At 38.4% G+C, this 26,602-nt stretch overlaps 1 protein-coding gene across 1 annotated transcript; it reads left to right on the forward strand.

The window, feature by feature from the left end:
- The first annotated feature begins 191 nt into the window (after nucleotides 1-191).
- Nucleotides 192-26,602, forward strand: LOC134241709 (myelin P2 protein-like). Its single transcript, XM_062723730.1, has 4 exons — nucleotides 192-318; nucleotides 3,670-3,842; nucleotides 4,568-4,684; nucleotides 26,428-26,602. Exons 1-4 carry the CDS (start codon nucleotides 231-233, stop codon nucleotides 26,479-26,481), a joined length of 432 nt encoding a protein of 143 aa, XP_062579714.1. The 5' UTR covers nucleotides 192-230; the 3' UTR covers nucleotides 26,482-26,602.

Consider the following 26,602-nt stretch of genomic DNA (forward strand, 5'->3'; position numbering starts at 1 on the left):
TTAAGTTATTACCGAAATGTCCACATTTTGGGGCATTTCTTCATATACATTGTACAGGATGTTATAAAATGAAATATGTATTGCTTTTGAAATACTCTCCGTTTATGGTATGTTGATAGGAATGAATATTTGAACCTAGTAATCTCAAACACTAAGATAAATAAGTAAACAAAAAGATAACCAATGAAGCGATAACGAGATAGACAAGTTTAACACTATTAAAAATAATAATGGCGCTTGACGAAATTAAAGAGAAGTTTGTGGGTGTTTGGAAATTAGACAGAAGTGAAAATTTTCAGGAATTTCTTAACGAAATGGGTAAGGCACATGATTAAAACAACAGAGAGAAAAGGAAGATCTATAAGTCTATGTTATACCGGTAGCTCTTACTTGCAAGAGTTAAGTCCCGTTGTACTTTAATAGTACCTTTCGATGAAAAGTACTCACAGCTCAAAATAAAAAAAAAAGATTATAGAATTTTTCATATGTAAGAGGGTTGTTCCAGAAAGTCGTAGACAATGTTTACACCTTTGTACACGTTTAACCAATTACTAAACAAATTTTGGATATCTATAGTACATTAAATGTTCCTTAAAATAATGAGTTCTTAATTATTCATCGTTCATATTAATAATACGTTTTATAGAAAGTCCGATATGGTCTGTCGGCGCACGAACAAAATTCGGAATAATTTACACATATAACTAATTACATTTGTATGTGTTTTTTTTTACTACGTAAAGCATTAAACTCATATTTATATCAGCGAATCCTGAATCAAAATCTTAATAAAATGTCAATTTTTCATATAAATAGCATCAGACGCAAATATTGATGTCGTAATTTTTGAAGTGTTGTTGGAACTGGGTTTGCCGAAAATGACGTCGTCAAACGCGTTAGCGGCGCACGGGGATGTGATTAATTGTTTTGAATGTTCTTTATCCACATCAGACACAAATGGTATAAGATATCTGTGCTATATCCAGGTTTTTTAAAAACAATATCTATAGATAAATCATCTGTTAAGAGAGAATGTACCCCTTTTATTCCTTTTTATTTTGAAAACATTATTGGATATAAAAAGTGCACTAAAGTAATTTATAGAAATTTGAATAGTAACAATGTCATTCCTACATCAATATTTAGATGGAACCAGGAACTATCAGTATTTTTAGAATCTGATATTTGTGTTCAAGATGTTTTTAAGGTTTGTTTTAGAACAACTGTGGATACTTCTGCTCAATGGTTACAGTATAGAATCCTTCATAGAATCCTTCCAGTGAAATATTTGAAGAAAATAAATATTTTATCTGATGATCATTGTACCTTTTGTAAACAGGATCTATTATAGAAACAACACAACACATATTTTTGAATTGTACAAAAATTTCTTCACTATGGAGTAATCATAGTATGCACATATTTACAAAAACTTCTAAAAGAGTTGGATTTAACACATGCAATATTATTTTAGGTGAAATGCCATTTTCTTATCATAATAGGGTGATAAATTTACTTTTTTTTTATATATACAAAGCAATATATTTTTTCTTGTCTAAAGCAGAACAAAATACCTATGATTACTGGGCTGCTACATCATTTAACTCTTAAGTACAAAGTAGAAAAATGCATATCAATTCAAAAATTTACAATGAACAATTTTGAAAATCTATGGTCACCATGGATTAATATTTTTGAGTTATAAACATTTATTAAAACACCAACTTTACATATTTCTTGAATGAAATACTGTTTATTTAATATACTCAACAACAAAAATTAAGGGTTGTGTATATAACTGTAGTTAAGTAAAAGAAATTTCAATTCTGAAATTTATTATAAACTGATGTGATGAATCAAAATTCTGTGTGGATTTTAATGATGGAAGGTAACGAGTGTGGAGACAGAAGAATGAACGTTTTAGTGACTGTTGCGTGGCTCAACATAATCGCTTTGGTGGAGGTTCTGTTATGGTGTGGGGAGGCGTTTCTATTCAGAGGTCCACGGGGTTGTACATCATCAGAAATGGAGCACTGACCGGTATCAGATACAGAGATGATATCCTTCAGCCAATTGCAAGAACATTTGCCGATGCAATAAGGACAGAATTTGTTTTAATGGATGATAACGTCAGACCAAACAAAGCAAACATAGTGAACCAGTACCTTGAGACAGAGACTATCTATAGAATGTAGTGGCCCTCGAAGTCACCAGACCGCAATCCTATTGAACATGTCTGGGATGTTCTTCAAAGGCAAATTCAGCAGCGGTATCCTGCTCCATGCAGTACCAATGGACTTGAAGTTATTCTTTTAGAAAAATTGGATTGGATACCACAAAGAACCATCCGTTCATTCATTCGAAGTTTCCAATGGCGATGCAGGGCTGCTATTCAGGCAAGGGGAGGCCATGCCAAGTTTTGAGAGTTGTTGGATGATTGTCAGTTTTGAATTAAACAAATCATGCAATTACTGTATATGGAAATTCACTTTGAATAGGAGGGTATCCATAATTGGTAATCTTGTTCTTCTGTCCAAGTGAACAATTACCATTAGTTTTTTATATTATCAGACGTGTAGGAACTTTACAGAGGAAACTATGTAATTCATTTTGAATAAATATACTTTTTCGATGTAGAAATTATAAATGAAGGTTTTGATAACCCTTAACTTTTTTTGTTGAGTATATTTCATTTTTGTTTAAAATCAGAGGGGAAGTGTGAATGTGTGTGTGAATGTGACTAAAAATCTTATTATATATTAACTTGACATGTCACTTTTTGAAATAAAAAAAAATGTCAATTTTTCATATAAATAGCATCAGAGGCAAATATTTGAAGTGTTGTCGGAACTGGGTTTGCCGAAAATGACGTCGTCAAACGCGTTAGCGGCGCATGGGGATGTGATTAATTATTTTGAATGTTCTTTATCCACATCAGACACGAAAAAAAAACGGAAATGCTTTTACACAGTATAACCTATTAGAGATCTTTTCAAATGGTATAAGATTCAATGATAGTTTTCACCTCTATACCACATATAGTTACACCTGTGTGAAGTGGAGTAATGTTTGCTAAAAGCAGACGGGGGGAACGTTATGGGCTACGACCGACGTCAAACATTGTGTTTTTTCTGCTGCCTACAATGTAAGGTGATTTTTCGACCGAAATACAATCCTGATTAATAAATTGACAGTAGTTAAAATGGACAGTAGTAAATTAAAATGAGTCCTTCAGTCAAGAGTGTTTCTTTTTTGTACTTTTATAAAAATAATTGGATGCTTAAGAGACACGTGTTAAGCACATGAGGTAGTATTTAAAAATTGATCATGACGTTATAAGAGACGTAACTTCTTACGCTTGCTTTCGTGCGCCGATGTACACTTTTATATGCTTTCTTTATTTTAGACTTGTTTTCTTGTTGAATGTGTGATATTATCATGAAATTTGAAATGCATGATCATAAAATGTTGCTTTTTACTATAACAGGAAAATTAATTTGATTAAGCAAAGAGAAACTAAACTATTTTTCCTGTCTCCTGACTCTTTTTAGGACAACCCTTGTATGTGTCGATTAATTGTCAAGTTCTTACTTCTTTATCTTTGCACTTTACATTCTAATAATTTAAAAAGGCTTGCATGTGTAGTGTAACCTTGTCAACCTTTTGTAGGTGTGGGTTTACCCCTCAGGAAGATGGCATCTCTAGCGAAACCGGAAATGACTATAAGCATAGAAAGTAACAATAAAATCAAAATTGTAATGAAAACAGGATTTTTCACCCAGGAAGACTGCTTTAATCTTAACGAGGAGTTCCTAAAAGAAATGCAAAAAACAGTCATGAAGGTAACTTGAGCCATTTTCCCGGAATGGGAGCATTTAATGACTTCGTCTAATATCTCTGAAGGTATGAAAAGCATGTAAGTTAATATTCGGCGGATTTATGGCAAATCATAGGAAATAACGAGGGGAAGATGAAGAGATGAAAGAAGTAGAAATCAAAGAGTCTGTGTTTTAAAGCAAATGGATTAGTACTCTGATGAAACTGGTTGATAAAAAAAAACTTGCGGTCAAATATAATTACTAATAATAAAATGGAAGTCTAGAGTTGTTTGATTGTCTATTAATTACATTACTATTATATAGTACTTCAAAGAACTTAAATTATTAACCTATATACTGCAGGATTAAATTTGTCGTTTTAGCAAAGTAATAGACGTTTAAAATAAAGCCCTACCGGAGATGTTTTTTTGATATATAGGATGGTTAAAATGATACACTGGTTTGGTAACGTGGTTGGGTCACTTGCAATTAAAATACTTGTCACTTTTCTGTTGTTTTTAATTTAATCAAGTACTTTGTAGTTAGATAAAGATTTTATCCAACGAGTTATCCTGGAGCCTTGGCGAGGGGATAAAAACACAACGAGTTGGATAACAGTCATTTCCAACTTATGGGAGATTATTTTATCCCATGTTCTATACTTCACAACCAATATTTTAGTTTTTTTGTCGCTGCTGTATTTGGAAAATATGTCTTATTATTCAAAAACACTTTTAATTCTCTTTTAGGCAACTGCAACGTACGAGGACGGTGTTTTAAAAATGATAAATACCCCTGTAGATCCGAAATCTAAGATTAAGGAACAGATTGTTCACAGGGAAAGAGTTGGCGACGAAATTGTTTTGGTAAGAATAACACTTGCTCTTTTCACAAACATATTGAACAGATATGTAGAAATGATGTGCAGTCTATTTCAGAGCTTGCTCCCACGTGACTTACTTCTCATTTATATTCATAAGATCCTGCAAAAACTCAAATTATACCATTTCTTTAATTTATAAAGATTTATTTCTTTAAGCCCCTGCCATGAATATATACGTAGAATTTAGCGCGATTGTAAAAATAAACATTCGTTTGCACCCATTTATCGGCGGAAGAACTTTGCCATCTTACAACGCACTTTGAAAAATTACGCACTTTGAAAATTTTTTTCAAAGTGCGTTAAAATTGGGACCAAGCTAACGCACTTTGAAAAAATTAATTTTATTTTCAAAGTGCGTTGATATCGACCATATTAACGCACTTTGAAAAATTGTAAAGCCTGATAAATATTCTTACAAAAATCTGTATGATAAATAATTGATCCTGGTTGCCTATCTTATTTTATGATAAGGTCACTTAATTCAGGACATGAAATATTGACGTTTTAAATATTGTAGGTTTTGTTAATGTTATAATACGAAATCGATCTTTTAGACAAATGGAAAGATGATTATTTAATATCATTATTTGATACGTTTCTTCTTATTAAAAAGTATATATATATATATATATAAGGGGCTAGATATAAACAACTAAAAGAATCGCATTTTTCTTAAGAAAAGAGAGCAATTTGATTTTTCAAAACAATGAAAATTCTTTCTCTATCATACATTTTAATGTACTTAAAAATTTCTAGATTCATATATTTAAAGATAACTAATTCATTGAAATTTTCAATACTAGGTATGTAAATACACTGTACATATAAACATCTTAATGGATTAGCATAGGCATCGAAACCGGGTGAAGGTCGGGCAAGGGGAGGGGCTATGCCCCCATTCATTTTGTAAAAAATACACATCGTATAGGCATTCATCGTCTCAAGTCACGTTCCGGAGTCCGCATATATAGCTCTCTCTCCAGAATGGGAGAGGATCGTACATTTTGGCCGTGGTTTGCGACAATGATAGGCATTGAAAATGCAGCTTACATTTTGGGGGGTTTATTACTACCTTCCCTGTTTTATTTGCTACCGACGCTTGTATAATGGAAAGAAAAAGTCGGATGCTGGACTCAGAGATCTTTTACCCGTCTTCTGCTCTTCCCGACGGTAGTAAAACAATGCATAAGTTTTTCGATAGATAATTAAAAATCAAAGCTTTCTATTACTTAAATCTGAATTCAGAAATTCGTTTCTTACATATTTTTTTCAAAGTGCGTTAAGTGTCTCCATTGTAAAATATATTGATGTAAACTCTTAACGCACTTTGAAAAAAATTTTCAAAGTGCGTTGATTTGGTCCCAATTTTAACGCACTTTGATTTTTTTTTTCAAAGTGCGTTGATTTGGTCCCAATTTTAACGCACTTTGAAAAAATTTTTTCAAAGTGCGTTGCCACAAAGCACTTACATTTCATCATCAAAAATGAGAAAAAAACACTAATTCAGTTCTCTTTTCTTCAATAAAGCAGACTGGTGTTCTCTCGTTTTGAATTTTCAAATTAACAAGAGGCCCACGGGCTTTATAGGTCACCTGAGTATTGTGCAACAACTTTCAAACAATTAAATTTGGTTCTTGATTTAAAACAGAGGCCATGAAATTGCAATTCACAATGTTGAAAGAGACCCCATTGCTTATCATAATTATAGACTTAGAATGCTTACTCTATTTACTTAATACCCAGAGGTAGATCAGAGTAACATAAAGAGAAAAATGCACTTCAACTTTATAACCAGTTGTGCACCTCATCCCAAAGGAACCACTGACCCTGGGGCCACATATTTCAAAATTTTATCATAAAATGGTTGATTAATACCAAAGAGCAGATTTCAAAGTTTTATTTATTTTCAGACAATGTACACACCTCCCCGACCCAGGGAGGGGGGCATAAAAAATAACCATTTTGCTAGATGCACCTTTCTTTATCATAAATATATATATACTTGGATCATTGGCATAAAACCCAGGAGCAAAGGAAAGATTTTCAAAGAATTAATGCATTTTCACTATATAATCAATAGGGCCCCACCCTAACACCAGAACCCCTGACCCTGGGGCCATAAAATTCACAATTTTGGAAGAGGAACTCTTGCTTATCATAATAACTATGTACTTAGTTAGTTTATTTAATACCCAGAAGCAGAGAAGACGATTTTCAAAGAATTAATGCATTTTCACTATATGATCAATAGAGCCCCGCCCTAATATCAGAACCCATGACCCTGGGGCCATAAAATTCACAATTCTGGAAGAGGCACTCGATCTTGCTCATCATAACTATGTGCTTGGTTAAGTGGTTTTAGAGAAGAAGCAAATGTTAACACACGACGCACGACACACGATGAATAGGATAAAACAACTGTTTTTATGTATGTTTTATGAAGAAATCAACATAAGCACTTTTTTTTAAAAAGTCAATTTATGGTCAAATTAAAATATAAATTATAACACCAGTACCTAACCCTAACCCTATGCAAATGAGGTTCAAAACTAACTGATTGGTGATGGGGATAGGTGGGTCAGCTGAGTGGAGTGCTAACCCTAACCCTAACCCCTACCCCTAACTAGCCCTAACCCTAACCCTAACTAACCCTAACCCCCTAACTAACCCTAACCCCTAACTAACCCTAACCTATTCCCTTAAATACTGGAGTTGTTTACACTGTGTTTTTACATTGGTACGTAGGTACTACGTTTTTGTTTATGAACACAGGTAAAATGCGCCGTGTGCAAAAAACATTGCAAGAATGTGATTATGACGTCACGCATCACAGTCTAGCTTCATTTTCTGAAAACCTCATTACCAAGAAACAAAAGTGAAAATGAATTTGATCACATGACCAAAAGCGATTTTTTTGTGTTAGCCAATCACATTTAATCACGTGATTGATTTGTTGATGTTTTGCCGCGATTGCAGTATCGTCTGCTATTGTAAATAAATACAGTCCCTCCGTGGTTTCAGTATCATTCCTTTGCGCTTGATTATTGATATAAGAAGAAGAAGTAAGAAGTAAGAACAAGATGTCGACCTTTAATCAGGACCTGTTCATGATCCCAGGGATCACCATTGAAACTACGGTTGTTGTCAGGAGGATCGACAATGGGGCAGAGATCGCCAGGCATAATATGCTGAGAGTTCAACTCCCCCAGCGGCCACAGAGTGGGACCAGGAGGGCCCACCCCTACAACACGCGGACAAACAGGAGGAGGAGAACCTCACCACCATCTCCACTCCCACCGTCGCCACCCAGACCCACGGCTCCCCAGGTACAGGCCCGGAACCAAGGGGAAATACCGTCCTGGGGATTTAGAGTCCCCGTCCAGAGGGTTTATTGTACTTTATGTATGACCGATAACGAGGAGAATAACTACGAATGCAGTAGATGCCTTCAACGACCCTCGTGTGTCCTCTGCGCGGCCCGCATCATTGAGCAGGGAATGGGGTGCCCCCTCTGCAGGAACGGGATCCCTGTCCCCCGTTACAGTTCCAGTGACAGTTCCTCAGATGAAGAAGACGGGCGCGGAAACATTGGACAGTTAGTCCAGGAGCTGCTGGCAGCCTAGGCGGGACCTACTTGACAACAAAAACCAGAAAAACCAAAAAAATCAACAAAAACCAGAAAAACCAAAAAAAAATCAACAAAAACCAGAAGAAAAAAACCAAAAAAAGTGTTTTGTACAAAAAAGAAAAAAAAAGGTCCTTTTAAGGACCACCAAATTTTTCGAAAAGATGCCTTCATATTCAGTCAATAAAAAAGAAACGTGTGTGTGTATCTCAAGTTTATAACACCAGGTCACTTTTTTTTTTTTATAAATTTTTTATGAAAACATTAACTTTTTTGAAAACATTAACTTTTTAAAAACTTATAAAATTTTTTTTTAAAACTTTTAATAATAATAACCCCTTTTTAAAAATCTATAAGTAAATTCACTCTATACATTGAAGGAATTTCTGTATGAAATAAACTTACAATATTCTTGAATTCTTTTTGAGACGCGCAGTGTGTGTGTGTGTGGTTTTTAATCAAACATAAAAAATCTAGAGTGGATCATGATCTAAAAAGTAAATACGAATGATTTTTAAAGTAGTACGAATCTTTTCATGTCAAATTTTCTTTCATAAAACATTGGGTTACTTAAAAAATCAGGGGATGTGTATGTCCTACGTTGTTTACACTCCAGTGTCACTACAGTGTTCGATTTTTGGTAAAAAAAAAAAACAAACGATCATGACTTGTAAAGGATCTAAAAAGTAAATACGAATGATTTTGAACCTCATATCATTTTATTTTTCTTAAAATATCAATCAGATAAAAGCTAGATTCCAAGAATCCTTATGTATCTCATAGTATGATTTTCTGAAAATCCGTGACCTCTGACCCCTCATTGTGTCTATAGGTAAACCTATTTGAGCTTGTTTTTTACCCTGATCATGATTCTTTTGAAATAAAAACTATATCGGCACTCTTCCCTAAGTCCCTTCTCCCTAACCCACATGAGTTTTCCCAGTCTCACCCTCTAAAAAAGACTGAAAAGGTTTATTTTATACACTCGGGTCACTGGATTTCACCTCGTCGCTTCGAGGTTTTTTACTCTTTTCTCCACGACGGATGCATGTCATGTATTAATTCTAGTATGAAAAGAAGCAGGAAACTTATCTTGTTTAGACCTGTATCATTATGGAATCCTACTATGAACACCTACTAAATAATCCATGAAAATGTGTAAGTCCCAAAGCACAAAACACACACAATTTCGGTTCGCCATGAGATTTCGGCTCTCGCCATCGAGGTGCTCTCTTTTCCGTCCGTGCTCTATGCATAAATACAGACGCTCGCCAGTAGTCGGCGTCATTTGTTAGTAGCAGCACCTACGATTTACAATGGCTTCTGGAGGAGATTTGCCTAGTTATTTCCCGATGAACAACATCTACTTAGAAGCGGTTTGGATTGTCAGGGATGCAGCGACCGGCCGGGAGCTGACCAGATTATCCATCGCCACCCTGGGTCCTGCCAGTCCACCCGTTGCAGAGAGTCCGAGGAGCCCGTCCCCCCCTCGTCGACCTCCATCACCGACTTGGTCCCCGAGTCAGCAGCAGGGAGCGGCAGCACAATCATCGGATAGTGATTCCGACTGGGAGCCCCCCGTGACGGACGACTGGGCACCTGAGCAGGAGCCAGCACCCCCAGCCAATTTGCCAGTGAGGAGGGGACCCGTGCCAGTCTGAGGGATCCAGCTACCGGAGGCCCGGATCCGATGTACCATCTGTTTGGAGGAGGATCTGCCCTCCAACTACGTTTGTTTTGAGTGCCGGAACAGGCCCGCCTGTTACCGGTGCTCGGAGGTGCTGGTCCTCCAGGCCCCACCCTTAGGCTGCTGTCCGCTTTGCCGGAGGAGGGATCCCAGACCACCTATGCCGAGGAATGTGGCCACCCGCGGGGTCCGAGGGTTGAGAGCACCACGGCCCTTGAGACCCCCCACCAGACTGCCCTTACCCTCGGTGAGGATACCCCTCTCCGAGAGACCAGAGTTCCGGAGACGAGGACGAGGCAGGGGACATAGGGAGTAAACCCTATAAAAAAAAATCAACCCAACGGCTCTTTTAAGAGCCACCAAATGTTTAGAAAAGATGCCTTCATATTCAGTCAAAAGAAACGAATTGTGTATCTCAAGTAATAACACCAGGTCACTTTAAAAAACTTATAAATTTTTTGAAAACTTATAAATTTTTATAACTTTTTTAAAAAACATTAACTTATAAATTTTTAAAAACTTATAGCTTTTTTAAAACTTTATAAATTTTTAAAAACTTATAGCTTTTTTAAAACTTATAAATTTTTTAAAACTTATAAAACTTTTTTAACTTTTAATAATAATAATAGTAATAATTTCCCTCTTTTTTATAAAATAAATTCACATCAAATATATATATATATTTTTAAACATTTATTTTTTTTTCATCAGAACAATAACACATACATACATACATACACTTAAAACATATATCGACAAGTAATGTACACCTGTTTGTTATAAGTGTGTGCAAATTGTTCAATATAATGTCTATAATGATCCCGATTTCCTTTTAGTCCACAACATAATCCAGAAGGAAAAGCATAAGTCTGGTAAGGTAAACTACCCATTTGTTGTAAACAAGCTTGAAACCATTTCTCTCTATTATATGCTGTGTCCTGATAAGTGGAAATTCTTCTAGGTCTGTGACTTGCTTTTCCATAATCCCATTGAGATAGTAAACAAATGACCACAGGGGTTTGTGAAGGAAACACCTTAATAGTGCCTGGAATTCCTCTATCTTGTTCTAAAGCTATATTTTGAAATCCTACAGCTCTGCGGGTGGCATAGAGATTGGCTTGTGGGAATTTCTCTGCAATAATTTGACTCAATCCATAAGCTTTTACAGACAAACAATCACATTGATGAACAATAGCTTCTACCTCACAGTTGAGTAAATCACCTTGTATCTCCTGGACACTCATGATGTAAAATGAATATATTTTCTTTAACACCTTTGTTTTTATACCCCTCACACCTTTGCAAAAGATAAGGGCCGTGTGCAAAGAAATATAACGATAGACCTACGTTTTTTGTTTATGCTGACTGCACAGGTAAATACTTGCGCCGTGTGCAAAGAAATATACGATAGACCTACGTTTTTGTTTATGCTAACTACACAGGTATAATACTTGAGGGCCGTGTGCAAAAACATTGCAAGAATGTGATTATGACGTCACACTTTTCATTCACAGTCTAGACTGTCTAGCCAGGCAGCCGGTTCAAACTGGATTTTTACTGAAAAAACCATAACAAAGAAAACACAGATTTTTGATTTTTTTTCATTCTTTATTTGTAACAACAAACAACAAACAACGTATTTACAATACATTTTGATAAAAACATTGACACTTTTGTCCATGACCCGTAGGTAATTTATGATAAGTGTTTTGAAACCAATTCGCTACATATCTGTCCCTTTGTAAAGCCGTACTCTGGTCAAAGGGGAATAACCATTCGTCGGTTTTCTTTCTTTTCTTGTCTCTTTGATGTAAATAATACACGCAATATTGTCCACACACGTCGGTATTCCAGTCTTGATAGCGATACGGATTATATATCCATTGTTGAGCATGACGCTGGATAAAATCTTGAATTTCTTTTTGTAAGGGAGGAAATCCATAAGAATCGAAATATTCCACCACGGGATTGCTCACATATAGACACACCCAATGTTCTCCAGGTCGATCTTGAGGATCCGTATTGACCACCACAGCTTTTTCTCCAGGTCTTAATTGATCCGGTAATAAATCTACAGGATACACACCTCCAAAAGAACTCTTGAATTCTCTGGATAAGACTTCTCTCAATTGCCCCGTATCCATTAGTAATCAATGCTCACTTCTCTCTGTTTGTTAATTTCTAATAGGTTATCGAATTCTGCATACACCACACAATTTAAGGTAGTGGCCGTATTGTTGGTAAACTGCACTTCTACTCTCAGATTTCCTGTTTCTATGAGATGGAATTTATCCGATTGCGCTTCTTGATCTTTAGTGAAATCCCAGCCCCATAGAGTGTAGCCGCTTTTATACTCTTCTAAGGTGATGTCTGGAGCCCAATCTTCTCCTAATTTTCCCAGAGCTTGATACAGACTGAGATAAGATCTCAGATATAAATCGTCGTTGAAATTAGGCTCAAAACAACGAGTACTCATGGTCTCTCCGTTGATACTGACATCTAATTTCTTGATCCCAAAGTTTTGGAAATGAAAGGGATTTTTAGTTTTATCTCCGTTAAAGGCCGCATTCTCCACAAAGCCTAAAATGAGCCGTTTAGGCATCTTTCCTTGAAACAGATGATCAGTAATCTTAGACTGAGTTCCTGTGGGGATGGTAAAGGTTTTCACTTCCACTCTTCTCAAGGGATATTTGGCTCTGTGGGTATTCAAACTCTGATTAATGGCATTCATCATGACTGGTGTGGGTTTGACTTTTCTCACCCACAAGACCATACTCAAAATTTTCACTTTTCCTGTACTTCCTCCTTTGATCATCATGTAGAAAGCAGGTCTAGCTCGATTAAATCGCAAACGGACGTCCACTCCATTAGGTAGAAATCGATCTTGTTGAAACAAATCCAGATGTAAACGATCCAGCAAACTGATTTTCTTACTGTCAGCAATAGCTTGGTGTCTTTTTCGGAATCCTTCGTTTTTAGAATTGGCTGGAAACGCTGTGAGGATGGGTTCGTCAATGGTCACCGTGTCTTTACCTGAACCTTTACTTACATCAAAGGTCTTATTTTGAGCTACACCAAGAGCCTCTAACCCCACTTCGTCCATGTGTCCTGCCGTATCTTTTTCCCACAGACTACAGGCCCTCGCCTGTGTCTTTAATGTTCTGGGTTGGTAAGACAATAATTTCTCCAGATAAGCTTTGTAAGGATAAGTATCCGTCCCTGGAGTCACTATTTTTCCATTCAGACTGATATCGATTTCCGTAAACATGGAATGTAAGATATTATTCACTGGACTCGAAGTGCTGTTTGCCCCGGTCAGATTACTTCCATCGTCTTTGGTAAATTTACATACCATTTGAAGATAAGTTTGAGATAAATCCAGATAGTGATCTCCTTGTCCTTTAATTTCAAATTCGATGGGAGCGGTGTCCGAATCTAAAGTACTGGAAATGGGGTAATATTCTTCCCATTTCGAGTCTTCTAAAGCAATATTAGTGGGAGGGACTTCAAACAATTGTAAATTGTTCATCCCACACGCACAGGAATCGGGTTGTAACATGATGTGTCTACTAGGATTCAGTTTTCACAAATGAACCTTCTGTTCACAGGACTGGCCTATTTATACCCCTCTCTCAGTCAAACACATCTAAAGGACGTTTTCTTTTAGGAATTCCTCCTCCTTGTTTTTTCCTTTTTCTCTTAGGACCTCCTCGGGCTAACATAGGGGTCTTTTTTTTTCTTCTGTTGTTAGTACCTCCTAGATTCATTCTTTGTTTCACCATTCCCGAAGTATTTTTTAGAGCTTGTACTCCGTGAGTTTTGACTGCGTCTTTTAAAGATCTCTTATTTTCTAATACGTCTAATCCCGTTCTAGCAGCAGCAGTCAAGGCGTGTTTAGCTCCTGTTTTCAGTAAATCAGTAAAAAATCCTCGGCCTCTCTGTCGTCTTCTTTTTCTTCTTGTTATTTTAATCACCATTCCCGATCCCCTCTGTTTTTTCATTCTTTTTCTTCTTCTTTTGTTAGTACCTCCTAGATTCATTCTCTGTTTCACCATTCCCGAAGTATTTTTTAGAGCTTGTACTCCGTGAGTTTTGACTGCGTCTTTTAAAGATCTCTTATTTTCTAATACGTCTAACCCCGTTCTAGCAGCAGCAGTCAAGGCGTGTTTAGCTCCGGTTTTCAGTAAATCAGTAAAAAATCCTTCCCCTCTTTGATAGTTTTGGGGTGGATAATAGCCTGGTGGTGGTGGTGGTGGTGGGGGTTGCTGTTGACCCAATAATCCTCCTACTAGATTGCTGACTAAAGGAGCTGCTACTTTAAATAGGGATCCTAAAAAACCGTGTCCTTTTTGACGTAATAACCCTCTATGATAGACAAACTGTCCGTGTCCTCTTTGTCTCAGTAATCCGGGATGATACTGCATGGTTCATGTCTCTTATTCAACTGACCTTTCTGTCCTCATGGGACTTCCTTTTATACCCTCTTTAGGGCTGAATACAATACAGACAGCAGACCAGACAACCCACCACGCCCAATAAGATGGAACACAATAAGGGTACATTCATCTCAGTATACTTTTCTGAAATGAAGTTTCACCACTGATTTACCACTTACAAAGGGCATGGGAGTCCCTAAAGGAGTCATGATGTGAATCTCAATGGTATCGAAATGTTTTTTACTTAGTTTCAAATATTCCGCTCGAATGGGTTCCCATTTGGCTTGTTTTGAATCCTCCAAATGAAATGTACAAGGCACCACTCTTAAGAGTTTCAAGGCATTGGATCCTACCGTCTGGGGTTGAATCAAGTCACAATAGACATACATGGATTTCAGATTTTCATATAAATCCACAGTATTGTTTCCCAAGTAACTAATGTTGATCCATTTGGTCATGTTTTCTGTATCGTTCTGAAGAATGACTTTCTGACTGTCCATGCCTAGCTTATAAGCTAGGGATGTGGGGAAACGAATGCATAAGGGAGTAAGATTTTTTCCATTAATTTGATACATCACCCGATCATAGGTCTCGTAATATACTAATTTCATAGAATTTTCTTCATCTGGATGACCAACGGTTTTCCATATTTTTCTCAATGATCTCTGTAGTCCTAGACTTATTTCCTCTGTTAAAGCCTTGGGGTGAACGTAAGGCCCGGGTCTGAAGTGAATTCGTCTAATTTCCATCTTGCCATCTAGATCAATGAGTGAAGGCCGTTTATTATGGGCCCAATCTATCAGTACAGGACATTGACGTAATGGCATTGGGTCTAAGGTTTTCATTTTAAATCTGCCCGATTTAAAAACATTTGGGTCTTTGATATCTTTGTTATGGGGAGCAAAAGACTGAGGGATCAGGATGTCAAAATAAGCCTCCTTTTCTGTAATGTTTTTCAATGAATTGGGATACATCATTTCTGTTAAAGCCACTTCCCATTCTCCGTCGGTTAAATCCACTGTTTGTGGTAATAAGGTTTTAAATTGAGCGGTCGTATTGGTAGAAAAAGAGGTCATAGACCCATCACTGGGTAAAGTCATGTAAAACCCACTGCTCTCTGCCATGTTCAATCTAAGACTGAGACCTTTGACCTAAGGACCTTTGTATTTATAACAACTTCTTTTTTGTATATAGGGGAAAAAATAACAACACTAGAATTTTGGTTTTTTCTTTTATTTTATTGATTCATAACAACAACAACAACAAGAACACGAACATCATAATAACAAACATTCAAAACTTTGGTTCAGTTCTTTTTGTATGGGAAAAGGTCTCCTCATGTACAAATAGTCTGTTTCACAACGGTTACCACAGGCATTGAATCCTTTTACGACCACTTCTTTCAAATAGTCTTTAATACAATCTCCAGCTTTTTCCATCCATTTCCCTTGAAACAAACTGCTTTCGGGTCCCTCTCTTTGATGAGGCAAGACGTAATTGATTTTCCATTTGAATTCTCCTATACTTGGGCTGTCTGGGTCCTAATAAGACCATGTGTTTGCTTCTTTGGCGGTCCGGTAACTTGAATCTCTTATACAGGTAGATTTCATTGAGACCTGTTTGTCCTGGATTCTGATCAAAGAAATCTTGAATACATGTCTCTTTGTTTTTCATCCATTCTCCCTTTAAAGTAGTCCCTTCAGGTTCTACTATTTTCCAACGATACTCTGAGCTTAAAAATTCCATGATGTGTGTGTGTGCTCTGTCCCTCACTCAGATCAGAAATGATCCTCTTGGGGTTATGGTATCTCCTAATATATAGAGGGATGTATCTATTTTTAGATTCCGGGATTAACTGGGTGAATTGGTCTTCTTGGTGGTAGGGGTATGATGCATCATCCTAGGACTAGGCATGATGTAACCCACCGAAGAACTCACACAGACCATCCAATATTCTCGATTAGAATCGTGTAAAGCTAACATGACCACACTGGTGATGATGAGGGAAATACAGATGAATAATTGTGCAAAATACACAATTTCTTCTCGAGGAATATTCTCTCCACAAAATTTCCAATGAGGTGTTATTTGATGAGATCCGTTTGGGGAATCCATGAATCGAAACTTGGGGGATATCCTTTCCACCGGACTTTGACTTCTTGAATGATTTTTTTCCCGACTCGTCGCTTTTTATACCCCAAGATTTCCTCCACTTCGTACACGTCGTCTTTTTTAATGATCTGTTGTAATTCTTTCTCGTAAAAAGTCCCTTCTAATTCCTCTTGGTTATAATCTTGTACTCGATACACGTAAGGATACCGACCGGGGACTCGTTGAGCAATGGTAAATATTTCCGTGGTCCAGTTCGGTAAATATCCTTTTTCAAAAGTGCGTTTGGCTTTACTGATGCGCACTTTATCTCCTGTTTTAAATTTGGGGGGTTTTTTGGTTTTAGGTGATGATTCTTCCCCATATAAAGTTTTCCAGACTTTTAACACATTCGAGGGCTTCACTTGAGCTGGAGCTCTTTGGATACTGCGATGATAGGTATGATTGTAAGCATACACTAAATCCGGTAAGACCTCTAAATACCGTCTGGTCTTATTCCGAGTGAAATACCGCCACATGCGTGCTTTGAGGGTTCTCTGGAATCGTTCCACGATACTGGCTTTAGTGTCCGTATTGCGAGTGGTAAAGAAATGAATGGATTTAAACGCCTGTAAGAATTCTCGATTGGTAAATTCTTTGCCTTGATCCGATTGAATGCGGACGGGACGTCGACCGTCTTGTCGGAAAATCTCTTGTAATCCTCGAATCATTTCTTTTCCCGTTTTCTGTTTTAAAGGCACCACCCAAGCATATTTAGATAAGACGTCAATGGCACACAATAAAAAAGTATAGCCGTCATTATGTTTCTTTAAACTGGACACATCGGCTAAATCTAATTGCCATTGTTCGTCCATATCCGTCACTCTCGTCTGTTGTCTCCGGAATTTTCGATGAATGGGTTTATGTAAGGTATAAGTATCTTGCTCTTTTAACCATTCTCGTATGGTGTTTAAGGAAATCTTATGTCCCAAACTTTTGACCTGACGATACAAAGTCTGTATGCCTCCATACCCTCTCTTGGGATCGTAATAAATCTCTGTTAAAATGTCTCCCACTTCCTTCTTTTTCTTCTTCATGTCTTAGGCAAAGGAAGCCAATTTTCCTCGATTTGTTGTAATCTCTTTTGAAATGGATCTGTTCTGGCTTTGTTTTTCTTCTGGAGGGCCCCCTCTAACCTTAAAATAGGGGAAGGCTTGGATTTTATAGATCGTCTAATAGGGGTCAAAAAAGAGGAAGCATCATGAAATCCGCTCTCTTCTTCTTCGTCCTCTTCACTCAAAGCCCCTTTAGGAGTACTGATTTTTCCTGGTTTCTGCATGGCTTTTATAAGGTCTCGATTTTGCAAGTAAACCATGGGAGTACGGGTCTCTTTTAAAGCTTGAGCAAATTGTTCTATTCCTTTAGGCACCGGTTGACTTTTGAGAGGTTTAGATCTCATACTATCAGCCATTAAATCCACAATGTTAGAATCGACTTGATTTTATTTAACATATGTTATATGTATTAGAAACAAATGGCACTTTTTGACCTCGATAACTGATTTCTCCGTCTTTATCCCAAGTCAAGACTTTGGTTTTCTTTAAATGATTTAATAATAATTCAGCTTTTCTTTGCATGGGTTTATTCACGCTTTGAATGATTTGTTGATCGATCTCGGGATCTGGAGCTGCTGCTGCTACTGCTGGAGCTGCTGCTGCGGGGGCTGGGGCTAAGGGTGCAGGGGTTTTTTTCCCTGGCTCTCTCGCTTGTTGTAAATAATTCCTATACCGATGAAGTTCTTGACCGTATAAAGCCACTTTTTCTTCTGGAGTTAAATCTTCACGTCTGGTAATCTGGTCCAATTCTTGACCTATACTCAGCGTAGATTGAAATTCCGGAGGTTTGGGGAGTTTTCCTTTGAGTTCATTCAACAGAACTTCAGGTACTAACACCATTTTACGACTCATTTTAGAAGGTTCAACAGTAAAGGAGCGGCTGCTGCGAATAAAAAAGGAAAAATACCTCCTTTTTGTTGTACTAATAAAGCTCTTCGTCTCTGGATGGATTGAGGTTGAACCAGTCTCCTTAAGATGTGTTTCTTAGGAGCTAGTTTTCGTTTCTGAGCCGAATGGAGAGGTAACACTCCTTTTAATAGGTTGTAGACGATCTCACAAATTTTCAGAATACAGTCTCCAGAACAATGTTTTAAAATTCCGTTTTTCAAGGACGAGGAATAGTGAGGATCGGATAACACTCTTAAAAGAGGGGCATGCGCATTTAATCGCGTACAACATCCCTTTTTCTTCTTGGCCATCTTTGAAAACAATGAAGAGAAGTCTCTCATGTCACTCCCTTTTATAGTCTCTCTCTCTCTCTTAAGGAGGGGCATACCCTCCGTGTTTGTCGCTCTCGTGTTTATCTCTATTTTTCTCCCTGACATAAATTTTTCCACAATATCGGCATTTATATCTCAGACCTTTAGGAAGTTGAGGGGTGGAGGCTGTCAAGGGTTGAAAACGTGTGATTTTAGGGACATGAATGGGAACTTTAATTCCAGGGGAGGGAATGCCCACATTCACTCGAGGAAACACTTCTAAATCGCTAGCTCTTTGACTCCCTATGGGTCCCATAGTACGATCCATTCTCAGTTCTGCTTGTTTCTTGAGTAACTCTCCTATGGTCTTTTGTCTTTGTTCCTTATAATACTGATTGATTTCGTTTTTTAGACTTTCGGGCATGGCTTTACTTTGAGCTAGAGTTTGAGGGGTCCTTTTAGCCGCTGCTGTTTTCTTGGGAGCTTTTTTTCTTCTTAGGAGGGGCTTTTTTCTTCTTGGGTGGGGCTTTTGGCTTCTTTTTTCTACTCTTTTGAGCTGCTCCTCCCACACGGACCATCCAATCTGGAAACACTCTTTGTTTCTTATTATCGACTCTTACCACTACACTCTTTAAACGACGAACCCGTCGTTTTTTAGGACTATTCCATTTGAATAAATGACGAATGATGACTCCACCTAGAAATCCAGCTCCTCCGCGTTTTAAAATGGCTGTTTTCCTATCTTCGTCACTAGCCGATTGATCGGCAATGATCTTTAAATCTTGACGATGACGATCGATAAACTTTTGAGTCAGTTTATTGATAGGTAAGACCCCTTTCATTAAATTGCGAGCTCCCATGGCAAACCAATTCAATAAGGCTTTACGCCCTAATTCGATTAAATGGGCTCGTTTGGTGGGATCTCGTTCCCGCTGTAAACGTCGTAAGGTTCTCACTAATTTACTCTTGGCTGATGGAGCCATGATGAGAGTGAAATGAATAATGACTCAGAAGAGTGGGAAACACTTTTATTTATACTCTTGAGGCATGTGTATAGTCAACAATTCAAACATTCGACTTCTTAATCGGTATTCGTCTGGGGTCTGGGGACTCAAATCCACGAGAAGATAACCGTGAGGTACCTGGGTGGCTTCTTGATAAGCAGACATCAGATGAGGCAAAGCTAGCTGACGACTCAATACACTGATCTGTGATTTGTCTCTGGGATTTTTGAATAAGACTAAATAATGAGCATTCAAACTAATGGTGCGATGAGAGGCAGCACGATCAAATAAATTCTGAGTGATGTAAATCACACTGGTATTCCGATGATGAGCTTTACGGGTAAACCAATCCACAATCGATTCGATGGCTTTTCCTCCCATCATGTCGTCAAAAATGAGTAAATGGGGCACACTCAAATTGGCTACTAATTTCTCGTCGTCTTCTGGAATATTTCGGATGAAAGATACCTTCTCTTTTAAAGAAGTGTAAGCGGGTTGCCATTCCCGATAACACCAGACGATCTTTTCGGGCCTGGGGGTGATCCAGTCTAGATTGTTCACTAATGACTTGACGAATTCTGTTTTGCCCGATTTCGAGGGTCCTGCAACTACCATGGTAAATTCGTGTTTCAATTGAAAAGAAGGGAGGGGTGTCTCCTCGGAATACATGTTGATGAATGAAAGAAAAGATGGGTTCAGGGTCTTATTTATAGTGAACACAGAAATCTTTTTCATTTTTTGAAAATAAGAATATCTATTTTATAGAGAAGAAACAACACATAAAAACAATTCAATTTTTTTATTTGTAACAAACAAACAAACATATCAATAACCATAAGGTAGAGTGTTATAATTCTCTACAATTTGTCTCTTGTCATATACAATTCTAACTGTTTTCTCTGAAGGTTTGTTCACCACCTCATAATCACGGGTCCTCTGGATTTTGCTGGGATAGGGGACTTTTACTTCCTCTATTTCTCCCTTGAGCATTTTTTCTAAAGTCTCTGGGCACACCAACTGAGAGGTTCGATGGTTGAGAGTGACCCCTTTGCATTTATGAACCTCGGTTCCTTTGTCCGTCCGGAAACCATAATTTTTAGGACCTGCCGACATGAATTTGGTGATGTGATCCCCGTCTAATTCGTCGGTCCATTCTCCTAAACTATGACCCAAGGTAGGATTAAAAGCTCCTTCCTTATGTTGGTAAATGATACTGTCCGTATCGAAATAAAGTCCCCGTTCTTCTAAAGGTTTTAAAGTCTCGTAGAGATGTAAGCGGGCATAGGCGGTGGTAAAACAAGCCAGGATCACGTTTCCAAAGGGACATTCTTCGACGAATTCCTGTTTGTCTTGAAAATTCACTAGAATCTTGTCTTCAATGGAATCTTCTTTATTGACTAAGAGTCGCACACCCTTGATGTCGAGAGTCGAATTTTGTAAGAGTTGATGTAATTCCTCTACTTCGTCCAAGTATCTGACTTTGGGTAATAACAACCGTTGAGCAAATTTTCCCCACAGACAATTTAAAAAGAGTTTAGCAATGGTTCTTCTCACTGGATTCTTCTTGATACTGAGAATGTCCATCATGAATCCTTCTTTGTATAACACTTCTCGAATGTAATCTTGTTTTTGTTCTGAGGTCTTACATTCGGGGGGAAATCCGGACGCTTCCTGTTTGATCTTGAGGAAGGTATCGATGTAGTCTTTAAATAAGTCTTGATTGCTTTCTTTGAAATGCCACACTTCGTAAGTTCGCTCTAAGGTATAGCCCATGTCCAAGGCTTTATGTAATTCGCTCGTCACCCAAGTACCCGTGAGACTACGTTCCCGATCGGTGTGTTGACATGGGTGTTGAGAAGTAGAGTCTTGTTGTTGGGCACACGTGCGACATAAGGGAAATAATAACTTACCTCCCGTCCGATAAGGTAATACGGGGTGAAAGAGGCCTCGGGGTGGTAAGACCCGACAGTGAATGAGACCGAAATAACTTCTCACGTCCTGGAAGTCGTCTGTGATGATCTCGGGATGCCCTAGGGGAAAAGGTCTGTGTTTCAACACGTAAGGGTATAAGGAACACACGTCCACGTATCTCATGTCCCCTTCTTCACAATATAATTTAGTGGCATTGGTCCGGCCTCCGTACAGGGCTTCTCGAGGTTTCAAAGGATCCGGAATGTCCAGATCTCGTACAAATTGCTGTAAACTCTCATCTTGTTGCACTTGTTGATCGAAATCGTGCTCCCAGATACTACACACGTTGTACCCCATGTCCTTTAAATCCGCAGTCCTTCTGAGAGTTTTCTCGTGTAATTGTTGGTAAGTAAATTGGGTCCGGTGAGGATGAGTTTCCGTCTGTAAACTGGGATAGCAAGTGGGGCATCCGTGCCAATAGCATCCGTAAAATTCGTAGACGGTACGAGTCGCTTCCTGGTATCCGTCGACGGTATAATTTCCGATCGGGACTTCGCCTCCGTTTCTGGCATGTCGTATGTGACATCCATTCTGATGACTCATCCAGGTGAGCCATCGACAGGCTTTGGCCGAATATTGTCGTGCCGGTTCATACCCGAGGTTCGGAATGATGGCAATGCTGTCTTTAGGCATGAAATTTCGACGGTAGGCTAAATTAGCAGCACTGGCAAACGTGATGGATTCCTGGAAAGGGTCCACGTTGACCAACTTCTTGAGGGTGCTTCTAAACTGTGCACAGCATTGGTGTAAAATGTCGACGTCCGAGATACAATACCCTACAAACTCTTTATGGAAATCAAACACTTTTCCCCTCTGTTGGTCGTACCATTCGTAAAAAGCTTTTCGTCCACTGGTAGTCATTTCGTCAGGATTGTAGAAAGCTGCCGGTGGATAAGGTCCCACGTAATTCTGGTTCTGTTCCGTATTAAAAAAGTGAGGGAAATAACCTTTCTTCAATTCGTTCAAATCGAAAGCGGAGGGCATCTTGGCCAAAGGAAAGGTTAAGAAACTATACGAGTCGATGAATTTGAGTCCACATATTTCCATGGACAAGATCTTACTCCCGTTCATGATCACGTTAGGTTTCAGGGGAGAAGAATGCACTATGTAATTCAAAATGAATTGTCCGTCGTATCCTTTGAAGTTATGGGCGATGACGATGGCCCCGTCGTGTACTAAAGTGGAATTCTTAGTACCTGAAGTGGGTTGAAATAACCAGTCCATGAACTTCTTTAAGGTGTCTGGGCCTTGAAATAGGTGCTGACGGGGTCCCATGTGTTGACAATGAGGACAAGGTTGGTCTATGGGTAAGTCATCGCAATGTTGACAGACGCGATGTGCCACACACAGATTAGGAACGTGAATGCCCGATTCCTGAGTGCATTCGAAATCGAAATAAATGGTAAACTCTAAGGTGCCTTTTCCCTTCTTCTTCTTCTTGGGCTTCAGTTGTACGTAGCACCGATGATCGGCATCGACGATTTTCTTACAGATCTTACACTGTTTCTGATCTCCGCATTTGTGATGAGGAAATAATTTCTTAGGCATCCAGGACTGACACTTCTCGCATAACCCCATTAAATTGCAGACAGTAGTGGTGGTTTTCTTACCATGAGGTTTTAAATGATCTTCGTAGCAGGTCTTGTTCTTAAACATTCCTTGGCATTCCTGGCATTTAATCTTGATCCCTTCATCGGGACATTGAGGGTGTGGTCCTAAACAATAGGTACAGCGATGAGGACATTTGGACCGATGGTCTGTGAATTTAGTGTACCCCACGTCACAATGATCACAGTAATATTGGTTCCCCGTTACTCCGGCCATCGATATGATGGCATCGCAATGACGGTTGTCTAACAAAATGTTCAAACAAGTTCCATCTCCCCAGCCTTTGAAGATGCGCTCTAAACAGAGTTTAGTCGAAGTAGATTTGAACTGAAATATTTTCAGACGATACTGAGGAGCTAATACCTCTTGTAATTTCGGCCACTCTGCATTTCCACAAGCTTGAGTGATATCACACCCGGCCTGTTCCATGAGAGCTATGGCTTCGTTCTTCTGGTCTAAGGATTGCCTATCTCCTAATCTCATACGGACCCATCGTTTTTCCCATTCCGGGTCTGGATGATCGGGTTTCTGACTGTGTAATCGAGTGACGACGATGGCTCTAGCCAAACAAAATTTATCATGGGGATTGACGATCCGAACGATGGCTCGTTTATTTTTCTTGAAAGTTTCTTTATCCAGTTGTAGATGTTTGGTTCTGTCTCCACCACTTCCCTGGGGATTCTCGATGTGTAACAGATCGAATTCCGTGGAGCCGTCGCCGATTTTGAACTCCTTTTTGGATTGTTGCACACGTTGTATTTCTTTTAAAATGACGTCTTCGTTTAATTCTTTACATTGCATAAACTCGTAAGAAATGTCTGAATCCAAAGATTGGTGACTTATGTTCAGGCGGAGGTAATCGTTAGGATCACACTGCATTTTAGATTTGAAGTCTTGTAACATGTTTGTGAATAATCGCCGAAGGAAAGCTGTGCTTTCTTCTTCTTCTGGAAATTCATCGAAATGAACGACATATCTATTTTCATGCGCTTTAAATTTTGGAGAGGTCCTTTTTTCAGCTAGTCTCATGTGATAATACTCAGAAATGGGTTTAGTTGGTAAATCTATTTCTCTCTCGGTACTTTTTCGTTTCAATATTCGTCGAGCCTGTACCTGTTTTTCTCTACTAGAATCCATGTCTATCAGCTGATGGCTCTGAGAGTAAAATAAACCCAAAGTCGGAGAAAACCGTATTTATATACAGTGGATGACGTCATAATGCATAGGTAAGCATTTTTTTTTTTTTTTTGCACACGGCCCTAAACAAACTTGAATCGCTGCCAAGTATTTACCTGTGTAGTCAGTATAAAAAACGTAGGTAAAACGTATTTTTGCACACGGCCCTAAACAAACTTGAATCGCTGCCAAGTATTTACCTGTGTAGTCAGCATAAAAAAAACGTAGGTAAAACGTATTTTTGCACACGGCCCTTACAGTAAAGGTATATAAACCAGAGCTGGACATCGAGGATCATTCTGTGTGATTACTAGGAAGTGAACACATGTAAAATATGGCAGAGGAAAATATGACAGAGAAAACGGAGCATCGTTGGTTCATTGAGATATTCGGAGGTATTGATAAGAAGGGACCTTGGATGAAAACCACAGAAGAAGCCATACAGGATTTCATGAATTTTAAAATTCATTCCACAGAATCACCTAATGAAGAAGAAATGACCCCAATAGTATGGTTGGAAACAAGACAAAAAATTCATGCTGCAGATTGTCCTAAGAGAAGAAACCTAGTCTTCAGCTATATTGAGGGAATAATTGGTGGTCCTGAATCCAAGTACCCATTTTGGGCTGTTCCTGGTGGTCCTCAATACAAGTGGACAATCGAGGGTGTTCGTGGTAATCTGGATGGAAGTAACTGGTACAGAAATTCAGAAGACTGTTTTCAGGATTTGCTCAAGGACATGAAAAAGAAAAGGTTATTCCACCAAAGTCACGCCTACTACCTGAATGCTCGTATATACTTTAGTAATGTCTTTAATTTTTATTGTAAAATTTGGGGTATAACACAGTGATTGATTACAGATCCCTGAAAAGGCACAGAAGAAACAGAAAAATGTAAATTGGATGTATTTTTTCATTCTAAATAAAAATTGGAAAAATCAAAATCTGTGTGTTCTTGTTTTCAATAAAACCAGTTTGAACCGGTTAGGCTAGACTGTCTAGACTGTGAAGCGTGACGTCATAATCACATTCTTGCAATGTTTTTTTTTTGCACACGGCGCATTTTTTACCTGTGTCCATAAACAAAACGTAGTACCTACGTACCAATGTAAAAAAAACACAGAGTAAACAACTCCGTATTTAGGGGGATAGGATAGGGTTTTTAAAAAGGGGTTAGGGTTAGAGGGGGGACTAAGGGGGGATAGGGTTAGTTAGGGGTTAGGGTTAGTTAGGGCTAGGGGTTAGGGTTAGGGTTAGGGGGTTAGGGTTAGGGTTAGTTAGGGTTAGGGGGATAGGATTAGGGTTAGGGTTAGGATTAGTTAGGGTTAGGGGATAGGGCTAGGGTTAGTTAGGGGTAGGGGGTTAGGGTTAGTTAGGGTTAGGGTTAGTTAGGGCTAGTTAGGGGTAGGGGGTTAGGGTTAGGGTTAGGGCTAGGGTTAGGGTTAGGGTTAGTTAGGGCTAGTTAGGGGTAGGGGTTAGGGTTAGGGTTAGCACTCCACTCAGCTGACCCACCTATCCCCATCACCAATCAGAATCCTCCATTTTGAACCTCATTTGCATAAAAAGTGCACTCAGTTGACCCATCTATCTAGGAGGCTTATACTACTAACACCACCTTTTCAAGTGGTACATTGCTTGCATGTACCGGCTTCCGTCGGTTGATACAACTATTTCCGGGTTGTAATACCGGTATGGTAGTATTTCGGTGTGATTCAGCATTCGTCAGGTTTATAGTGAATCTTGCTTAATTTGTGACATAAGAAAACATTAAAAATATGTTACGTAAATAATTATCAATGTGCAATATTTTTTTTCCAGACAATGTACGTCGGAAATGTGGTGTGCAAAAGATACATGAAGAAGATAGGCTGACATTTAAAATTTATAAAACTTCTGATAATATACATGTTCTTGCATGAATGATAGCCCTTATTATATTTCTAGATTGTTCAGAGATGAAAAATACTGTATATTAGAAAAACAATTGTACCAA

Source organism: Saccostrea cucullata, unplaced genomic scaffold (assembly GCF_032062105.1).
Source record: "Saccostrea cucullata isolate Sc308-1 unplaced genomic scaffold, CSIRO_AGI_Scuc_v1 ctg2799, whole genome shotgun sequence".
NCBI classification, from domain to species: Eukaryota; Metazoa; Mollusca; class Bivalvia; order Ostreida; family Ostreidae; genus Saccostrea; species Saccostrea cuccullata.